Genomic DNA, 20,174 nt, shown 5'->3' with positions numbered 1-20,174 from the left:
TGTAGGAATGGACTCGCGTGGTTTTCCAGTTACATGGACTTAATCCACATTTCACTTCCAAAAATTTAGTTTACTATTTGTTGATTATTTATATATAAGGAATATTTTTTAAATAATACTCCTATTTATTTTTTTGCGACGCGCTTAAGTGGTAAAAACTAACTTAAAATAGCTGAATTCGAAGTCTATATATAACTTTGTATACATATATGAAAAATGAACTCCTAATTTTGTAAAGTTTACACGTGAATTACTAATACTAATTTGATTTTTTTAAAGAAATTGACATGAGCGTATTTCCGATTTATTAATATATTTCGAAAAACTAATAGGGAAAAAGTTAGTGGTGGCGGTATAAGATTACGACCTTCCGAATCTTTAATAGTATAGTACTTATTAAAATAAGTAACTTAGTAGTAGTTAGTATTGTTTGTTCCTCAATGTAGTAAGGGGTGACCCCCTTGATCATAAATCATAATTGCTAATCTTAAAATACGTAGTCAAGGTTTATTTTAAAAATGGAAACAATGATTGATGAAACATTTTGACGTAAGGAATCCTTAGAAGAAGTGAGTTAGCATGATTGAGCGGCATGCATTACGACAAAATCATGATTAATTATGAGTTTAGCTTAAGAAAGCAAAAGCCCACCTGCTGAAAGTGACTCTAATAGCTTCACTCTAAAACACGCTTTTCACCCAAGTCACTTCCATTGATTAAAATTCTCCACCGACTTTTTTTACATAATACTCCTACTATTAATTAATTCATTCATCTTCTTTTCCTAGATTATAATCTTCAAGGTCCACTTTTTGCATGGTCGCATAATTACATCACGCCCCAATTCCTTTTTTTATTATTAAGGAATCGAATTTGATGTATGCTAATCTATGCCTATTGATGATACCATTAATAAATTATAAGAATATGCATTATCAATAAATACATAAAGAAACGTCTATTATATTACATCTCAACTGATAGACAAGTGTTGCTATTTATTAGTTGTGGCAAACCTTCTCTTTCGAGTGTTGGAAAGCGCCGCAAAACAGGGATTAAGGAAGAAATTCAAGTATAATCACTATGATATCAAGTTAAAACTAATTATAAGTACTAATAATTTTTAGAGAAAAAATAAAAGGATGAAAATACATAAAAGATAATTTCAAAAGCAAAAAAGATGATATCATAATAGATGATAGGCTTGATGCTATGCTGAGCATTTGCTAAGTAACAAGAATATGTTATACGAGAAATATGAAAGAGAGGAAGGATTAAAAAGAATAATACTAAAAAATATGGTTCAATCCTCTATCTATTTATGGTTGAATCAGTTTATATTTTCAATTCATAACACTAATATTTTAGTGATTTTATGTTCAAATTAGACCAAACATCATGTTGGATCGCAGCCTGGTCCGGTCTAATTTATAAAAAAAAATTCAAAGTAGTTTTTTTTCGGAGTTAACTACATATTTATTTATTTTGCCATTTATTCTCTATTAAATAATATACCTGAATAACCTATTACATGGAGTAGAATTTAAAAAAAAACAAGAGAATGAATAGAACATAATCATAAGATTCAATCTTTAATTTAGTCAATTTGATGGAACTCGAATCCGCAGATTAAATTGGGGGAATGTATTATGGAAGAGCAAGGCTGGACAAGTGAGATAGGTCCCTCCACAATCCCACAATGGAGATGGCCATTTTATTCATGGATCTTAACTAATCTTCTAAATTAGCATATTTTTTTTGTCGTCAGAATATGAATATTTAATTTTTTTATAAGTATTTATTTTGAATAAAAGGTCAGAAAATCTAATGTTGGGAATATCATATTCGTATGGGACCCACGTACACCCCAAACCTTATTGCTACCGACACTTATAACGCTGCACATCAAAATCCATAAAGAATTGCATTCGCACATTAAACTTTGTTTATTCAGCTTATTAAATAACAGTCGTTGATTCACTAATCCCATGCTTTCTTTATCAATACACTCCATAAATCATACTAGTACTCCAACATTTCTTTATTTCCGTTTTGGGTAGTGAGATTTAAGAAAGTGATTAATAACAACTCATCCATCACAACCAAGCTTTTTACTGGTCTTTCTTTAATTTGGCAGTATTTCAAATCATTATATTGTGTACGGAAACATCATCAATTCATAATTAGTACTACTATCAACTTATGATGCTTACCTATATAAATGTCATTTTCTATTTCAAATATATTCCTATTTTAATTTCATGAATTAGTCATTATCTCCTCCAATCTATGCATCAGATTTATTGTTGTGGTTTCCATCATCTATTTATCATTTAACAGAGCGCTAATGGTTCATTTAAGTAAGATTTGCCTTGCCAATATAAAACTTAATTTGATGCCACGTAATCAATAATTAGTAAATTAATCACTGTTAACAACAATACGAGCATTAATAGATGAAATAAAAAAAATTAATCATCGGGAATGGAGCATCTTATTCTCAACAGAAGACCAAGGATAAAAAGGTCATTCACGTCGACAGTAGACCCTCTTTGGTAATTTCACCACTCGCCTTCTCCATTACCTTCGCTTCCCTTCCCACCTGCACTACACTCTCACTCTACCCACACCTACAAAGCCTTTTTCCTCTCTCTCTCACTTCCATTTCCTCTCTCTCAAGGAAAAAATGAGCGTCCGAAGCGGGTCGCACCAGCTGAGTAACGGGCTGATGGTCTCGGGCCGGCCCGAGCAGCAGCTCAAGGAGCGCCAGCCCACAATGGGCTCACGCGCCGTTCCCTACACCGGCGGCGACGTTAAGAAATCCGGCGAGCTCGGAAGAATGTACGGCGTCGACCTATCCAGCGGGGAACACCACCACCACCCGCCGCCGGTTGTCCCCTCGCGCCAGCCCTCCTCCTCCCAGCACAACAGCGGATCTGCTAGATCCGGCCCCAATTCCGGCCAAATGGGGAAGAATTCGGGGCCTATGAGCAAGAAGTCCTCGTCCTCTTCCTTCTCCGGGCCGATGACGCCGATTCAGCCCACCGGCCTCATCACCTCGGGCCCGCTCAGCTCGAACCGGAGGTCGGGGCAGCTGGACGCACCGGCGGCGCCGAGCTCGTTCAAAAAGGCGGCTTACGGCTCCGCAGTCACGAGCCTAGGCGACGAGGTGAAATTAGGGTTTAAGGTTTCGAAGGTGGCAATGTGGATGTTTTTAGTGGTGGTGGTGATGGGGCTGGTGGTCGGGGTGTTTCTCATGGCGTCCGTCAAGAAGCCGGTCATTCTGGTGGCGGTGGCGGCGCTATTGGTGCCGATTGTCGTCATTTTTGTGTGGAATTACGCCTACAGGAATCGCGGCGTGTTGGGATTCTTAAACAATTATCCAGATGCTGAGCTCAGGGGCGCCGTTGATGGGCAGTTCGTCAAGGTCACCGGGGTAATTACGCATTTGTTTTTTAGTGCCTAATTATTAGGAGAATTTTGCGGAATTTTGAATATTTAATTACGCCCAATTTCATCTTCTGCCTTGTATGTTATTCCCAGCTTGTTGCTAATTATGGCACTCGGCGGATCTCTCTCTCTCTCTCTAGTATATATATTTTATATTTATATGAAAATAGGGGACCAGTTTGACTGCTGGAGCATTGGATATGAAGATCAGCAATTTAGGGGAATACCCGTTTTATTTGGATTATGATTATGATAGTGGTTGAAATTGACCTGGTAAAATATTTTAGGGTGTATCTTTTCTGATAATTTGATCATCAAGTGTGTCAATATTTCACTATGAAGGGGGGTAATTTGATTGTTTTACCTTCAACTGGTTTTTCAGATCTGGATCATTTACCTGATTGTTGTAATTTAGGTTTGACTAAAAAATAACTAAATGTTGCGATAAGTATATTCAATAATAGTGATATGCTCGTGGAAGTGGAGATTTGAGCTCTTAGGAGTCGATGAGAACGGGTTTATTGTGCTAGTAATTAATTGAACGGGCACTGAGGCAATGCTCCTCTGCACAGTTTATTTGTTTCAGATGTTGCAAGTAACTTCTGTATCTCCACGCCAATATGCCTATGACATAAGTGAGGCAGATTATGCCCAAGTGGTATCAGTTATACAGTGATGCGAGTAACCGGGAAACATGTTGCCATTCTTCACTGCTTGCTTTGACTTATGTCACATTTGTTTAGGCATAAATCACTTAGCTAAAATTATGTCTAGTTCTGTTCTGAACTTGCACACGTACTTGCATCTTTTCATGTGCTTAGAAGCTAGAACCCGACCTTATTGAAAAGTGTGTCTTCTTCTTATTATCTTCACAAGATTGAACAGCACAGATCTTTGTTTGAAAGTGTGTTTTGGGATGGAAAATTAGAGGGTTTGTGTATCATTCTACCTGTCAAGTTCAGATGATAGTAGGGGTGCTAAAGTCAGCCATTTTTTTTCTGATTATATCCTGATTCCGGGAACCATGGCTGAAAAGAGTTGTCATGGTCATAAGTTGTAGTAATATAGAAGCAGCTAGCACTCAGTTTAGTTGCATCAGTTATCCTAAGTTACTTTCACTTTCAAAGTACCTACCTGTATTTATCAAATGTTGATTGGTTTTTGGCAGGTTGTCACTTGTGGCAGCATACCCCTTGAAACTTCTTTCCAGAAGGTACAAAGATGTGTGTATGCATCCTCAGAATTATATGAATATAGAGGCTGTGGTGCAAAACCAGCTAATGCCAAACAAAGATGGTTTTCTTGGGCATGCACATACTCGGAGGTTAGTGCTGAGAAAGATACTGCTTCACTAACTCAAATCATAAGGTTGCATCTTCTGTGATGTGTCACTTTGAACGCCACCATTTACATGCTTGAGTTATGGCTATACACCTCATTCATTTTATGGAGATTTTGTGCCTTCATTATCAACAACATGTTGCATAAAGCATGAGATTTCAAGATTTATCTGTCTTTTAGTGGCTTACATTGCTGGTTTTGTAATGAGTTGCACAAGCAGACAATTTCTCCTTGGAAGTAATTTATTGTCCTTGCTTCTTTATGTCAACAGAGGCATGTTGCGGATTTTTATATATCAGATTTTCAGTCTGGTTTGAGAGCTCTTGTAAAAGCAGGCTATGGTGCTAAGGTTGCCCCTTTTGTGAAATCGAAAGTAGTAGTTGATGTCACCAAGGACTCCAGCAAATTGTCTCCAAACTTTCTACGCTGGCTTTCTGAACGAGGCAAGTCGAGTGATGACCGTCTAACGCGGCTTAAAGAAGGGTGAGATACCTCATTGCAATATACTTAGTACCCAAAAAATTGTGTTTTGCTTTTGAAAACATGTGGAAACAAGTGCGAATACATTTGATTCTGCAGATATATAAAAGAAGGAAGTACCGTGAGTGTTATGGGTGTGGTTCGACGACTGGACAACGTGCTCATGATCGTCCCACCTTCTGAGCCGGTCTCAACCGGTTGTCGCTGGCCATGCTGCCTTCTGCCGACATACATTGAAGGCCTTACTTTGACTTGTGATGATAGTCAAAATGCAGACGTGATCCCTGTGTAAATGAAGCGTCTTTTTTGTCTTTGGTTTTTGGCAAACAAACACGTGGACAGTGGAATGTATGAGATGTAATGAAGATCCAGCGGAGATCCACTGTGCATAGTTTTGGTTGATGAAGAAGGTGTGAAATCTATAAGCATGGTAGATAAACAATACACATTACGGAGACGGGTAACGTTCCCTACGAGCAAGTGGGCTTCTTTGATTGATATGAGTGTATAGAAGCCATCAATCTGGGTCAAGCTTTGTATATTCTCCATTTCTTCTTTCACTCCATCAATGTCAAATGTGAATTTATATGTTGTCACTCATTTTGTTTTATAAGTATCATGTTAATATCAGATTGTTAAATTCAGCCTCATTTTTTCTGAGTTTCAGTTGCAGACCAACCTTGAGCAATTTATCTTGTCATGGCTGTCTTATTCGATTATGGGGTCCGTTGTCAAACATCTCGTCTTAGAGCATCCGCAATGGGCGGCTAGCGACCGGCTAGCCGATTCGTCGCGCTGGCCGATCGGCTAGCCGAACCATTGGAGTCGGCCAGCGCGAAATCGGCGAGCCGATCGGCGTGGGCTGGCCGATCGCTCGGCGCTGGCCGCCATTGTGGCGGCCCGATCGGCCAGAGCCGAATTTTGTTTTTTTTTTATTTCTTTTTTTAATTCTTTTTTTTAAAAAAAAAATTAATTCTTTTTTTTAATTTTTGAAAAACTATATAAACGCGATTTTCTCTATCTCTAAATTTCTGTACAAGAGCAACATTTAGCGATGGACAACAACTAGCCAAATACAAAATTAAGACCTAAAACAGAAACATGTCATACCGTCGGGCTGGGGGCCTCTCCGCGCCCCCGGACCCCCATTCGGCTAGCGGCAAACTATAACAGATTCAAGGTGGCTCGTGTGTGGAAGCCCGGATTTTTTTTATGATGTTATTTTTATGATTTTTAGTTAATGTACTTTTTTTTATTTAAATAAAATTAATGAATTTTCCCGTATATGTCTCGTAAATTTAATTCCGTATTTTAATCGTAATTTTAATTCCGTATATGTAGTATATTTTGAATTATTTTTATTGCGGCTAGCCTATGGCTGGCCTAAATCTGATGTGGCAGGTAAATTTTTTAGTGTTGCTGACGTGGCAGGGGAGAGAATGGCTGGCCTATTGCTGGCCTAACCACCATTGCGGATGCTCGTAGTGAGAACCAAATACCCTAATCAAATGATAGTACTCCCTATAAGACAAAGGAGGTTCTCACATTATCCCCATTAAAACGTAACTTATCAATATGTTGGAAAAATGACAAAACTAATTAATATTTCACGTCAATTTTTTGATGCATTAAAGATGAGTGATGGGTATATCTCAAAAACAAGTACTGCATTAAAGCGGAAGTGATGGCCGATGGGTATCTAAACAAACAATAAACATATGGAATACTCTTATCTGTTGATCTGCCTATTAACATCTTGTACATTAACAACTAAAATATGCTTATAAAACTTCGACCAAGAAAAAGTTAAATCAATCTTAAATACTAGTACCACTAAACCCAAGCGAGTAGCGGCAGAACAAGTGCATAAGATAATACTTAAAAGATCCTAAAACATAAGTATAATAAGGCCAGAAAATTACATTCCCATCAAGTGGCTTGGCCACTAGTGGAAGTGCTTCAGTAGCTAAACTGAAACAAAGGCTTCCCCCATATCATACATTACTTGTTTATCATACACTCAGAATAGAGCTCACCGATCACCACACAAGGTGGTATCAATCTATAAAAAATAGCCTATTCTAACTATTTTCATTTCTGTAAGTAAAAAAGGCTCTCTCTCTGTCTCTCTATCTCTCTCTATATATATTTTACATATATGTATCTGTTCCTCCACCTGAATGTAATGACTAATGTAAGCAAAATTTTTTGACACATTTTAACATGTCTGGCGCATATCATCCTGGAGGGCATAAACTATATGTGAATTATGTAAAAGTTAGTTATCACACATCCTTGCCCATATTTAGGGTGGTGCCTGCAGTAATGTAGACACATCAAAGTTGCCAACCACTCCTTGACTCAAAAGGCGCATTGCAGCTCCTTGAGAAAATTTTCTTGCGAATAAAAAACAGGGAACAGATGTAGAATTGTTACTGCACCACTCTGTCCTGTATTCCGTTTCATAGTATACGTGGTTGATATCCTGAAAATACACAGGCCATAAATAGAGAAGAACAACTTGTATCTGGGACAGACTGAGAGATAAATTAAACAAACCTTTATTTTTTTTATTTGTTCTGATCCTGCATCTGCATAGCTAAATGTGAAAGGATGCCAACCACCATTATCCATGTTTGTTGTGGATTGGTTCCATACAGTGTAGGTAACTGTTCTTCTTTCTAGTTCAGTTTCAAGATCTTTCATCTACAAAGCAAAAATATAAGAGAGGAGAGACAAGTCAAGTGATTTGAAATCACAAGCAATTGTTGGAGAAAGAGAAGTGATGTAGTTTTGACCAGGCATGGTTATGGTGGTATATGCATTAGAAGAATTTTTTGCTTACTGAGAGTAATGTCTGGACGTAGTGTTCATCTGGTATACAATTGTGCTGTTTCTGAAGCTTCTGCATCAAATTCAATATTAGATGGTCAACCAATATATAATGCCAATGATAGTGATAGAAATTGAAAATGCAGCATACACTGAAGAGCTACTAATCCTATTTACTTTGATGGATTTTTAATCTTGAGCATGTTTGACCATCATATCCTTCAAAGACTCAATCCTAGTATGTTTTATCATTCAATCCTAACCCTCAAATAAACACTCCCTTATAAGATTTGATAAATTCAAGGTTTATGATTATATTCAAATTGGATCAGGCAGAAAATGGATACTTACAAGATTCTTCCTGCCCTTGCTTGCATCAACTGGTGGACGTCTCTGCAACAAAACACATTTTTTAAAGTTTATCAAATTAACTCTCCAAACAAATATTTACTCACAAAATAAAAGTACCTTACAGAACTTCTTGAAGATGGGAAAAACAATTTCATCATCAACAACTTCTTCTGCATGTCTTCGAATCAAGGTGACCCACTGAAGTAGATAACCAATTAGATTCATTTAGAGCAATATGTTTTGATAACTGTTGAATGAGTTTACCACCCCTTCATAAGAAGGCTCAATTATCTAATAGATGGATTTTGTGGATATTTTTACATTGAGATTTGAGAGACTATTGAATAAGTTTATTCATGGGTGCGGAAAAGGGGGCACCAAATTAGTCAAGGATACTATGATTATCTGGTTTGAGTTAAGAGCAATCAATTTATCAAACAATGAGGCTCATGACTACCATGAAACAAGATATTAACCTGCGATCCTTTCCGCCATTTCTGCTTAGATATAGCTGGTGACATCTGTGGATTGTAGCGAACATCTTTTTTGTCAAGAAAGCTGGCAAAGGAAACTCATATTTAGCTATCTGCTATCCTATATAACAAATGCTTTTAAATAGCCCATAATAAAATGTATCAAAAAACAAGTAGCCAAGAAGTGAAACCTATCTTAACTTTTATTTACTACCTGTCCACAAAACTTCTCGGAGAACCCATCAGATAGTTGTAAATATCGCTGAAGTTGTACAAAGGGACACAACTGTTTGCAAACATCTATAGTCAGAAAACGATCAATGTTCAAGTCGCATCCATGCAGAAAACATTAACGGATACACAAATGTATTACGCAATATGGAAAAATAAAATTTGGCACAAACTGCATACAGTTATTATGAAAAAAATTTGAGATGGAAACAGTAATTATGAAAAAAAAAATTCAGACAGAAACAGTAATTATGAAAATTAGGTGTTGATACCCATGAAATGACATCCCAAAAATGATATGATAAATGCAATTTTTCTCAGTGTATACTGCAACATCTTCTGATTTTTGTTTCGTATACTTCAATATGTAAAGTTAAGACTTAAGCCCCATATGCTTTCATATTTTCCTTTGAGTCCTTGACTTCTCCCCATTTGTAGCCGCAAGAGTGCGAAGGGGTTGATAAAGAAAACTATATTGAGAGATATTTAACTATCCAAACAAATATTTACACCAAGCAAGATTTACAACATACAAAAATAGTGAAAGTACACTCAGAAAAAATGAGTTTTTTTTTTCCTGTAGGAATGGAAGAAACTAAAAAGCCTAACTAAGATACTTAAATGGCATAAATAATCAGTGGCGGACGCCATCAAAATCTACCACAAATTGTCTTGGCAATGGCGTTTTTACAAATTACTGCCATGGCAGTACTATTTAATAACACGGATACTGTATCATGGCACTCCTACTTGTTCTATGTTTTAGAAACACACAAGGCTATGGATAAATCCGATTATATTGTAAGGGCACAGATACCTCAATATGACACTCATATATCCAGAACTTCAATTGACATTGGAACGTGTACTAGCTTGTCTAATTAAGATTTTGTTCGTATGCTTAGTTGCTAACTGCACCATATTAGGTCGAACCAAAAGAATTTGCATACAACTTTATTCGACAAAAACACTGTTCTAGGGCTGTAATGAAGATGACCTGTCTGATAGAAGTACAAATCTTTGATTTGCAGGATCCTGAAGAGCTTCCTCAAAAAGTATTCTCTCAGCTTGAATCATACTTGCTTCTCCCCAGGCTACCTACACCAGCACTCTTAATATCAATCTACTGTGGCTAAGGAAAGAAGCATTTCAAACAGCAGCAGGAGGTTATGTGTCCTTCAGGTCACACATTCTATAGTCACCAAGGATACTCAAGATAAACGTTGAAACACAGAGAATCATACTGCACGAAACCTATAGGATATGGATTTGGTCATTTGGATTTGCAGAATTTCATACACTTGCAATCTATATATTTCACTTATTTTTCACATACAACTACATACTATATCTCCAAATCGGCTTATCCAAACAATGAAGAAAGTGGTGATATTACCTTAATGCTGTTTCCCAGTTGCCGGTCAAAGAAGACTGTCGATCTTGTAGTCGATTCATCAAACACAAAACCCGGCTCAGAATGTATATATATTGAGAATTTTGCCCTATCAACATTCTGCAAAGAGCTAAAGTCCGATTAAAAACTCAAATCAGAAGGAAATGTAATCATCTCCAAGCTAAAAAAAAAGGCTACAGCAGCATGTTACAACGAGCAAGACCAAATCTCCTCCTAAAATCCTACTCCCTGATGTGATCTACTTGGAGAGCCAAAGTCAGAAGTAAAATACCAAAAGAATCGAGAAGCACAAAAACAACAGATTTTCCTCAGCAAACAAAAATTGCACGAACCTCGAAAAAGCTCTCCCAAAGGAAATCAAGGGGTAAATTTCTCCGAACGAGAAACAAAAACGCGACCTTAGGATTGCCGTTGAAGTCATAGGTGAGAGAGCGAGATTTCCGGGGCAGAGCAGCCGTGGACTGAGAATACTGCTGGATTCTGAGAAACGCGAAGACGCAAAGAGCGACAGAAAGTAGGATCACCAGCTTCCATCCGAGACACAACACGTGGCGCATCGACAGCCCCGGCTTAATCGATGCCTGTGCCTTCTTCGTCATTGCCACCGCTCACATACACACAAAAATCGCTGAATCTCAATCCTAATACTTCCTCTTCTTTCTCCTCCTGTTGTTCAAAATGAAAAAAAACAGTAGCTAAATCAACAAATAAGCAGTGAATTAACGGAAAGAGAGGGTGAAAGAGGAGTACATGTACATTGTAAGTGGAGAGCGCGATCTATAGCGTTAAGCAAAGCAATTTTGTTGAAATAATAAAATAATTGAAGTTTGGTTTGAAACGGAAGATTTCTGGCGGTGATTCAGTTGGTTGGGAGGTGCTTCTTTGCTAAGTGGAGGGGACAAGTCCAACGACGTCGTCTCACGTTTTCCATTTTTGCCCCTTATACTCACATTATTCTTTTAATTTGTTATTAATATCTGGATGAATAATTAATTAATTATAAAATTATAACTATATTTTTATATTGTGCATTATTCACAACTGGAGTACGAATAGCGTAGATCTCTAATCACCTTGACTAGTCAATGCCGGATAAATAAATTATGAAGCAAATAAAATTCTTAAACATTAGTATAGAAAAATTATTAAATTATGAAGTAATTTAAAACAGTAGTGCATTCAGTAGTTTAACTTCGTAATTGAAAGAGCATCACAAATTCATTTTGTTATTTTTTTCATAGAAAAACTTACAAATGGATATTCAATAGTTGCAAGCTTGAAAAGGGTTTTGCTTAAATTTGAATCACAGATATGTTGTCGTAGTATGATGAGCTAAAGTAGTGTAGAATAATCAAAATAGAAAAAATGGTAACACGCCAACATTGCAAAGTTGGTTAAAATCAATTTTGTCTATCAACACCAGAGCCACATGTCATATTGAAATCTCTATACTACAACAACCCCCATTTATAAAGAAATTTTCAGAAAAGAAAAGGTCATAAAGCCTTGAAAATGAAAAGAAATTGAGTGAATATTTAGGAAGATCAAACGGAAGGGCGTAAAACTCTCATTTCAATACAAATACTAACCAATATAACCATACAAACTTTTCGATGGAACCTCATTGAAGCTGATGTTAAAGTTGGAATCACTTTTTACAGCTTATATACTCGATGGAACTTTAACTACTCTCTCATTAATTTACAACAGGATCAGTATACCTGCTAAGACAAAGAGCCTTCGTGATCTGGCAGCGATGGTGAGGATCCACCACTAAGTTTGCTGGGAACTGGTGTATTTTTCCGCGACTGTTGTCTTTTCGTGGGTACAATCACGCTATCATCAAGTTTGTTGAATCCTTCATCTTCATCATCCTCATCATCTTTGAAAACTGGGTGGATGTATGCATGCTGGAGATAGCCTTTCAAATTCAGGTTAGGTTCTCTTGCTCGTTCGAGGGTGTCTTTCATCATTGCTTCCTGAAACCAAGATGTGCATTGAATTACTATAAATATCTGATATGAATAGAATAATCCATGAATTAAGAAATGCTACAAACCTGTAAAGGAAATTTAACAAAAGCTGGTTGATAACGGCCTTTGCAGTAGAGATGAAAGAAGATTGTCAACACCGGAAGCACAATAAGGACCAGTGGGGCCTCATATATACCTTTTGTACCCATTAATCCCATCAGGACTATCTGCGAGAAGATCAGGGCATAGATAATACGTCCGTGTACGTCTGGCCAGAATGCTGCAGCACTTTCATATTCTTGATTGTATACATTTATGATCTGCACCAAGAAAAGGGAATACAATGTCAGTTGTATCTGTATTGGAAAGTCGTCCACACACGAGAGATCCATTGAATGCAATGAGAGAGAGAGAGGGAGGAGGAGGAGGATTATTCTACCTGGTGGCGAAATACCATGTATGCCAGAGCAAAGAATACCAGAATAAAAGGAAGGAAAATTGGTGTCACCACAGCATAGACAAGACCTAAAAGGAAATATAATTGTATTTGAGGTTCGCCGGTGTTAAAACCGATGCTTCCTGGATCCATCGCCTCATCTCTGTCCTTTTCAGTCTTCACCAGGAAGAAGTTTTTCAGATGGAAGAATATGAGTGGTTTCAGTCTTAAGATCTCTCCAGCAATACCAGCCCATCCATCAACCATTACATAAGTAATAAAGAAAGTTGCTTTCATAGGGATTGCAACACCAAGTGTCTCAGGGATTCTGCATTGCACAATCACGTATAAGCGAAATAGATGCAACTAATGTATAATGACAGATTCATTAAAAATAGGATACCATTCTCTTAGCATATTTTATACCAGAGAAGATCCATACATTTCTGAGTTAGAACATAGGAATATAACCATATCATCCTACCAGGTGATAAGAAGAGAAGCCTATACAAAATGGTTTTAATGTTGTACAAAAAATAACCAAACAAATTACCAATCCACCCATTGAATGACTACATATATAGTAAGAGTTTAACTAATGAAAAACAGTATTTTCATTTTCATTATCAAAGGTATAAGAGAAACAAGTCAAGATGGTTTATGTTCAGATAACGTACTCTTTTGGTGACTGACGAAGAAAACTATCAAGTTGTGAAAGTGCACTTCCTGCTATTATGCTCACAAGGAAAACATTAACAAAGTTGAATAGATAATATCTTAAGGCAGCTCTCCTCTCCAGAGCTGATATCGACAGAAAGCCTTCAAATTTGGACATCATCATCAATATTGTTGGTAGCACTATAAGAAAAATCTTCAAAGCAAGCCCCGGAAGAACACCTTGGATGAAAGATTTAATAAATTTCCTGCACCACGAATATAGCATTATCATTACTTTGGTAACATATACCACAACAAAAAGTAGCAATATTTGTTTCTAAGGTGATTATTGAAACTTAACCTTCCAAATGTCGGTCACTGACTTGTTCAAAAGAATCAAAAGGTGAAAAAATGGAATGAGTAACTAATCTAGGAATAACTCAACATAAGTTTAAAAAATGATGCTAACTACTGCTCATTATATAATCTACTACCTCCGTCCACCAAAAATAGACGTAGTTTATAATGAACGTAAACAGCTTTAGAAGAAATACTCACTGTTCAACAATTGGCTCGAGAAAAGGCAACCTCTTCTCAATACTCTCAATATTTGCAAGAGACTGAACGGCAGAAACAGGGATCATGAAGAAGAATGTAAGGAAGAAGAAAGCTACTGCAGCAATAAGCCTCCTAATAGTTATTGAAACGTAAGGAATTGCCAGGTTAGCCCAGAATACATCACGTGGCTCTGCAGCCCATTCAGTCAACCACAAAGTTGGGTTTCTGGACTGCTGAGTTTGTGCACACACAGCAGCACCCCACCTAGTTTTGAATGAGACAAAAGCTGCTGGCATGATACACTTCGGATCAGTTTTTACCCTTTCCCGCTCTGCTTCAATCTACATGTGAATAATATGATAAAATTATAAGTTTAAGAATCATCAATTTGTATTTTGTAGTGAGTAAGACCTAGCAAGATCAGTTATCTAGTTAGCAGCAGAACATTAAGTAAATTCATGAAACATTTAGGTGACAGAAAGTGACAGAAAGCAACTCTTAAATAATTTGAAATAGGTTATACTATTAAAAAGATAGAAATTGCCAATAAAGGAATAATCTTTATATCTTTAGATGAACAAACAGTTGTTTGACTAACCAAATTCTGCAGATTACGTTTTGTGTATGCTAATAATGCATGACACTACTGTGAAATTAAACAAACTACATTAATATCAGGTATTAAACATCTTCTACGTAAAATGGTTAATTATCTTTCTGTAGCATCCACATAAACAATGAATCTATTAACTGAGCCATTAGTTGTTACCAAGTTAAACGGAGTTATTAGTTTGTTGAGCAACTAAAGATGAGCCAAGATGGTCCTTAGCCTGGTAGTAAAGGAAAGCTGGAGATCACAAGAGGCAACTATGAAAATGAATACTCTTTGTGTGATAACTACTGTTACATAAACCCTAAAAGATCTAATTGTGAATGCATTCTCTCTATTTTGTTTGTCTGCACTCTACAGTCGAGAGAAACAAGCGAAATGCAGTTATAAACAGCCCCACAGTAATAGGATAGAATTGGTTTTTTGGATGGTGGATTTATACGTGGCACGTGCAATACGGATTTTCTTATTTGTTTTGGAAGCTGGAGCTTTAAATGACAGATTGTGAAGTGCCCTAAATAGTTATAATAATGTTGCATTTCAAATGCAATAGTCATATAGCAAGGAAGACTTCTTTCAAGTTACTTTTCAAGTAAAATTCTATTGTACTCACTTCTTGGGTCAGTCTCTCTATTTCAGCTGTCTGATAATCAATTCCATCCACTTTATCTCCACAAAGGCCAAGGAAACCAGTCTGCAGGTTTGAAATAAGTAAATAGCACTCGTTAACTAGTGATTGAATAATTATACTAAAGTGAAGATGAAGTTCCTAACAATTGAAACAGAAATGAGATGACTCAAAGCAACAAAGAAACAGTACCTTAGTCATAGGTCGTTTCTCTTGATTCCTTGAATATTTTAATTGGTAATAGTCAAGCCAGTTTTCCTTTTTCTTCTTCTCCTCAACCAGTTTTGCAAGTTTATTGGCATTGATTACAACCTGTATGTATTTGGAATCAGACAGATATTTGAATTTTTGTAGTAGACTACACTTATCAACTACTATAATATGAGGACATGATTTGAAGAGGTCCACTGTACAGGAAGTTCAATAGAAAATGACCATGTTGACAAGAAAAGACAAATAGAAATACTCCCTCCGTCCCACAAGAGTATGCACTCTTTCCTTTCTAGTCTGTCCCACAAGAGTATGCACTTTATAATTTTGGAAACTCTTCTCTCTCTAATAAGGTGGGTCTCATTCTCCACTGACAATACTTTAATTACTTTTTCTTTCTACCTCTCTCTCTTACTTTACCAATCGTGCTTTAAAACCCGTGCACAACCAAACAATGTTATCAATCTTCGCATGGCGACTTATGGCAGTTCGCCTAAAAACCGCCACAGGGATAAAGCGTATTATTATGGCGGATATGGCAGTCAATAATTAAATAAATAAAATAATACTTATATATTTATATATAATTCAAAAATAATAAAAATATAACATCTAAAACTCTTAAAACAATTAATAAAGCATAAAATACAACTCCAACCTCCATGTTTCTAGCATAATGCCTAAACCCTAAATGCAGTACACTGCAATGTTGTCAAATAGCGGATATGGCGGTGCTATGGCAGCGCCATGGTGCTATGGCGTTTCCACCACCAAATGCCATGCCATAGCGCCATGGCGCCGCCATATCCACTATTTGATAACACTGCAACCAAAAGTGCATACTCTTGTGGGATGGAGGGAGTATGTACATTTTTTCACGGCAATCTATTTCTTCTATTTTGTACACTCCAAGATTTCAACATAGTCTCAATAGTGGTAATTATCACAGTATCGTGAAATCATTTCAGCTTATAAAAGTGAAATCTGATCCATTAATGAACAATAACTGAAGAATTTAAGAAGCGTGCAGGATCACATAAGAAATGTAGAGGGCCTAGAGGCAGGCCATTTGCTTTGCCTCCTGTAGGCTATATCAAAAATAACAAATGTAGAGGCAGATTCCTACAATTATACAATGAAAATAACTGAAGGAGACTATTAAAAGACGCATCTTATTGCTGCAATCATAAAGAATCTCTTTTAATTATTAAAGTTACAAGTAGTCATAAATGAGATTGAGAACTAATCCTAAAATCATATATGAGACATAAGAGAGAGAGAGTATAAGTAATGAACCTCTTTTCAAATGGAAGGAGAATCATTTTCTGACAGGCATATACTTTGATAAGAAAAGAACAGTATTCGATCAAATTCAAGGAGGGGGAATGGCAGAGGGTTATTCTATGTGACATATCTGAATAAAGAAGACAGCAGACAACAGTCCCAGCAGAAATCTCAACTATTCTGAAAATATATATACATCTATATACTAATTTGCAGTAAATCTTAGCAGTAACAAACCTGATGAGTTAGATAGTGATCTGGATGGTTGACCAAAAAAAAGTGCTCCACACATTCAGACACTGATTCATCAGGATCTGGAGGCACATTTCTGACAAGAACCTGCGTAGAAAAGTTTCACCAAAGTCCAAACTTGAGTGTTCAAACATTGGTAACAATCCATATTCTAAATCATTAATAACCATCTATCACACTAGCATTTCCACCATGCTGATCAAACAGTGTTAACCAAAAGGTACAGAAGGGTGCGCAAAGCAATTTTTTTATTTGAAATAGCATTTCACTACATTTATGTTCAACAAAGCCTTACTATCATCACATCATGTTCGTCTTAGTATATTTCTCAACAGCACAAAACAAAAATAACCTGTTTACAGACTCCAATATTAACTATTGAATAATATCCATGAGCTTATAGGCCCGAGAACTTACTTTTTTTTATAGAATCTTAAAAACTTGTCTGAATTTAGTTTAGCAGACAGCCTTTTTACAGTGTCAACAAGATAATACTTCTTACTGTGAATTGATCAGGACGACGCTTTTCTGAAGCAAGAAAGTGTAAGCGCATTGTAGCAATTATTTCATACTCCTTCATCAACGTATAGCATGTCCAGAAAGTAAAGACATAGGCCATGACTACATGAGTCCAAAACCTGTGAATAGACGTATAAGTGTAATTCACATTTCAATCAGAGTCGTATATTCATGTAAAGCAAATACTACACATTAACTACTGCACATGAAAAATTATAATTAGAAGGCGTCTAGATCCTGAACAATATCATGTGCACATCGAAGAAGACCAACAAACTGGAGGTGTGCATGTCCAAGAAGAAAATCTCTTGCATGTGTAAAAGATCTCCATTGCAATTGAGTTAATTAGATTTATTCAATTATCAAATTAAAGACGATGGCCTGCAAATCATCTGAGATTAATGAGGAAATATTGTTTTCCTGTTACCCATTAGCAACAAAAAAATGCTCTGAGAAAGTTTGTCTCCACCTCACAACTAGGTTAGAACTTTTTATGTCTCAATAAAAGGCTATTGCAAAACACTAGAACAAACACCGATACAGAGCCAACATAGAAAAACAGCTTAGATACAAATGTACCCAACTTTTCAATTTCTCAAAATAGGCAGTGTTTTCACAACATCCCATTAATAAATTAGATGCCGGGAACTCTGGAATAGCAAGTAACAAATTGAAGATGGTTGGAATTAACTCCTAACCTAGGTGATCCATGCGGAACATTTGAAATAGAGAGCTTGTCAATATTACTAAATGTTATCTTTTCATCTCCTTGAGCTAACACTGCCAAGGTGTTGTTCGTCCAGTTGACAGGCACAAGGATGGCCCACGAAAGCAACGTCACTGGAACAAAAATCTTTAGTCTGCATATACCAAAATGCAGAATCAGTTCCACAATTTCCCCTTATTTAGCAGCTTTGAACATTATATGATAAAGCATACAACGGCAAGTCAAGGAAATATAATGTGCAATTATACCCAAGCAAGTAAATCCGCAGATAGGCAGCTGAATCCAGCCCTGCATGATCAATAAGCTCCGGCTCAGGCATCTTAAGTGCCTCTGGTACCCAATTCAGAAATCTAATGTAAGCTCTCCAGTCTAAATTGACAATTTTGGTAACGAATGCGCCTGAGTGACTGGGACTACTTCTCAATCCCTTGAGGTACCATTTCGGAAAATACACTCGATCATTAAATGGCTGAAGCCGCAGGAAGGCAAATGCTATAAGAAAAATCAAGGCACTGAGAATATTAAATGCTGCTGCAACCCCTATGTCTCCAAATGTCGCCATGTCTTGCCTCTAGCTAATTGCCTAAACCTCCTGTTTCCAAACCAGAATATGTCAATTTCACATAAACCATCTATAACATGCCACATAATGCAGTCAATTATGCTATGGATACGTAAAACATTTCTACAATCCAAACATAAAGTTCACGGTTGTACAATCAGATACACATTCCTGAATCGTGTATAGCTATAGAATTGGAGAAAAAAGTTGACTAAAATTAATTTAAGACAATTACACAAAACGCCAAATATCTTGTAAATCCTTTGGCACAACTTCAAACTGATAATAATCCCAGCTGTTGAACATGATTTTCAAATAATACAAAGAAATATATCCTATAACTTCCATAAGCAAATTAACTGAATCCTCAACATCAAAATCATGTTTGGCACCAAAAATTGGGGAAAAGTAGACAGTAGCCGGTGCAAAGCGGAGGAGTTTTACATTCTATTACCTAAACCTCACCACTAACCGGAATTCAAAACCAGAGCATCGCCAGCCGAATTCGTCGAATCAAATTGCATCAGAGATAAGAGGATAAACACTAGAAACAAACGAGAAAAGTTAATTAAAAAGGAAGAAAACATACTTATGATGTAGTAGCCCCAAAAACCATGAAGAAAAGCCAAAAGAAATCAACTCAGAAGGTAGAGAGTTGCGGATCGGGGATGGAATAGAATTGATTCGAAGTTGAACAAAAGGTAAAGAACATCCACCGCAATCTCCTCCGTGAAGATATGTATTACAGTAAACCACAAGACAAGCGCCTATACATACACAATACACACACCTACGGAATGAGAGAGAGAGAGAGAGAGTAGTTGTGTGTGTCAAAAGAGGTATATATAACTAAATCGAATAGGGTCAAGCGACAATGGAGATTCTTCTTCTTCTTCTGATTTGGAGTGGGATTTGTTGGCTACTGCGACTTTTTTTCTCTCACTGATATTTTTTTATGAGTCCACTGTGTTTTGTTTACCTGATTGCTACGTTTTCTGTTTCCCCATTTGCTATAATGAGTAAATAGCTACTTAAATTTATTTCTTTCATAATTAATTGTATAGTTTAGTTGAAGTGTCGGCAAGTCGCATCAGTGCTGCAACGGCTATTTTCTTTTCCAGCGGATAAGGCTTGTGTACATTCACATACAGTAAAGCTATAGGTATATTTTTCTGAAGTTTATACT

At 36.7% G+C, this 20,174-nt stretch overlaps 3 protein-coding genes across 6 annotated transcripts; 1 reads left to right on the top strand and 2 right to left on the bottom strand.

The window, feature by feature from the left end:
• Positions 1–2,609: 2,609 nt before the first annotated feature.
• On the top strand, positions 2,610–5,931 carry LOC125190703 (protein SHOU4-like). The gene is made up of 4 exons (XM_048088072.2): positions 2,610–3,436; positions 4,619–4,774; positions 5,063–5,274; positions 5,371–5,931. Exons 1-4 carry the CDS (start codon positions 2,687–2,689, stop codon positions 5,561–5,563), a joined length of 1,311 nt encoding a protein of 436 aa, XP_047944029.1. The 5' UTR covers positions 2,610–2,686; the 3' UTR covers positions 5,564–5,931.
• Positions 5,932–7,167: 1,236 nt separating this feature from the next.
• Positions 7,168–11,474, bottom strand: LOC125190200 (glycosyltransferase BC10-like). Of its 3 annotated transcripts, none has more exons than XM_089058231.1 (11): positions 11,329–11,474; positions 10,905–11,238; positions 10,555–10,671; positions 10,156–10,256; positions 9,142–9,213; positions 8,931–9,012; positions 8,572–8,652; positions 8,455–8,496; positions 8,117–8,176; positions 7,831–7,977; positions 7,168–7,756 (listed from the first exon to the last, which is right to left on the bottom strand). In XM_089058231.1, the coding sequence occupies exons 2-11, from the start codon at positions 11,169–11,171 to the stop codon at positions 7,577–7,579; spliced, it is 1,149 nt and encodes a 382-aa protein (XP_088914357.1). In that variant the 5' UTR covers positions 11,172–11,238; positions 11,329–11,474; the 3' UTR covers positions 7,168–7,576. The 3 variants fall into 3 exon arrangements, with proteins under 3 accessions (XP_088914357.1, XP_088914359.1, XP_088914358.1); XM_089058233.1 differs by having other exon boundaries at positions 10,971–11,238; XM_089058232.1 differs by having other exon boundaries at positions 11,323–11,464.
• A 649-nt stretch (positions 11,475–12,123) lies between these two features.
• On the bottom strand, positions 12,124–19,962 carry LOC125187919 (hyperosmolality-gated Ca2+ permeable channel 1.2-like). 2 transcript variants are annotated; one of them, XM_048084581.2, is made up of 12 exons: positions 19,578–19,962; positions 18,675–19,018; positions 18,398–18,559; positions 17,683–17,818; positions 17,166–17,267; positions 15,627–15,746; positions 15,420–15,500; positions 14,197–14,537; positions 13,659–13,904; positions 12,985–13,309; positions 12,632–12,865; positions 12,124–12,551 (listed from the first exon to the last, which is right to left on the bottom strand). In XM_048084581.2, exons 2-12 carry the CDS (start codon positions 18,986–18,988, stop codon positions 12,297–12,299), a joined length of 2,316 nt encoding a protein of 771 aa, XP_047940538.1. In that variant the 5' UTR covers positions 18,989–19,018; positions 19,578–19,962; the 3' UTR covers positions 12,124–12,296. The 2 variants fall into 2 exon arrangements, with proteins under 2 accessions (XP_047940538.1, XP_088914808.1); XM_089058682.1 differs by lacking the exon at positions 19,578–19,962 and adding an exon at positions 19,461–19,479.
• Between the last annotated feature and the right edge of the window lie 212 nt (positions 19,963–20,174).

The sequence above is a fragment of the Salvia hispanica genome, chromosome 5 (assembly GCF_029641045.1).
Source record: "Salvia hispanica isolate PSC_SH4W2 chromosome 5, Shi_PSC_v1, whole genome shotgun sequence".
In the NCBI taxonomy this organism is placed as follows: Eukaryota; Viridiplantae; Streptophyta; class Magnoliopsida; order Lamiales; family Lamiaceae; genus Salvia; species Salvia hispanica.
The sequence above is the reverse complement of the archived record's forward strand: the minus strand, read 5'-3'. Positions and strand labels throughout refer to the sequence as shown.

Bases quoted from the DNA above. Each gene is read 5' to 3' on its own strand.
- LOC125190200 (XM_089058231.1), bottom strand. From the start codon at position 11,171: ATGACGAAGAAGGCACAGGCATCGATTAAGCCGGGGCTGTCGATGCGC. The intron at 10,257-10,554 runs GTAATATCACCA...GTGCTGGTGTAG, and splicing joins AACTGGGAAACAGCATTAAG to GTAGCCTGGGGAGAAGCAAG. The intron at 9,214-10,155 runs GTCATCTTCATT...GTTTGCAAACAG, and splicing joins TTTGTACTTCTATCAGACAG to TTGTGTCCCTTTGTACAACT.
- LOC125187919 (XM_048084581.2), bottom strand. From the start codon at position 18,988: ATGGCGACATTTGGAGACATAGGGGTTGCAGCAGCATTTAATATTCTC. The intron at 13,905-14,196 runs GTGAGTATTTCT...TTCGTGGTGCAG, and splicing joins CTCGAGCCAATTGTTGAACA to GAAATTTATTAAATCTTTCA. The intron at 12,866-12,984 runs GTAGAATAATCC...TTCTTGGTGCAG, and splicing joins ACATGGTATTTCGCCACCAG to ATCATAAATGTATACAATCA.
- LOC125190703 (XM_048088072.2), top strand. From the start codon at position 2,687: ATGAGCGTCCGAAGCGGGTCGCACCAGCTGAGTAACGGGCTGATGGTC. The intron at 3,437-4,618 runs GTAATTACGCAT...GGTTTTTGGCAG, and splicing joins AGTTCGTCAAGGTCACCGGG to GTTGTCACTTGTGGCAGCAT. The intron at 5,275-5,370 runs GTGAGATACCTC...TTGATTCTGCAG, and splicing joins CTAACGCGGCTTAAAGAAGG to ATATATAAAAGAAGGAAGTA.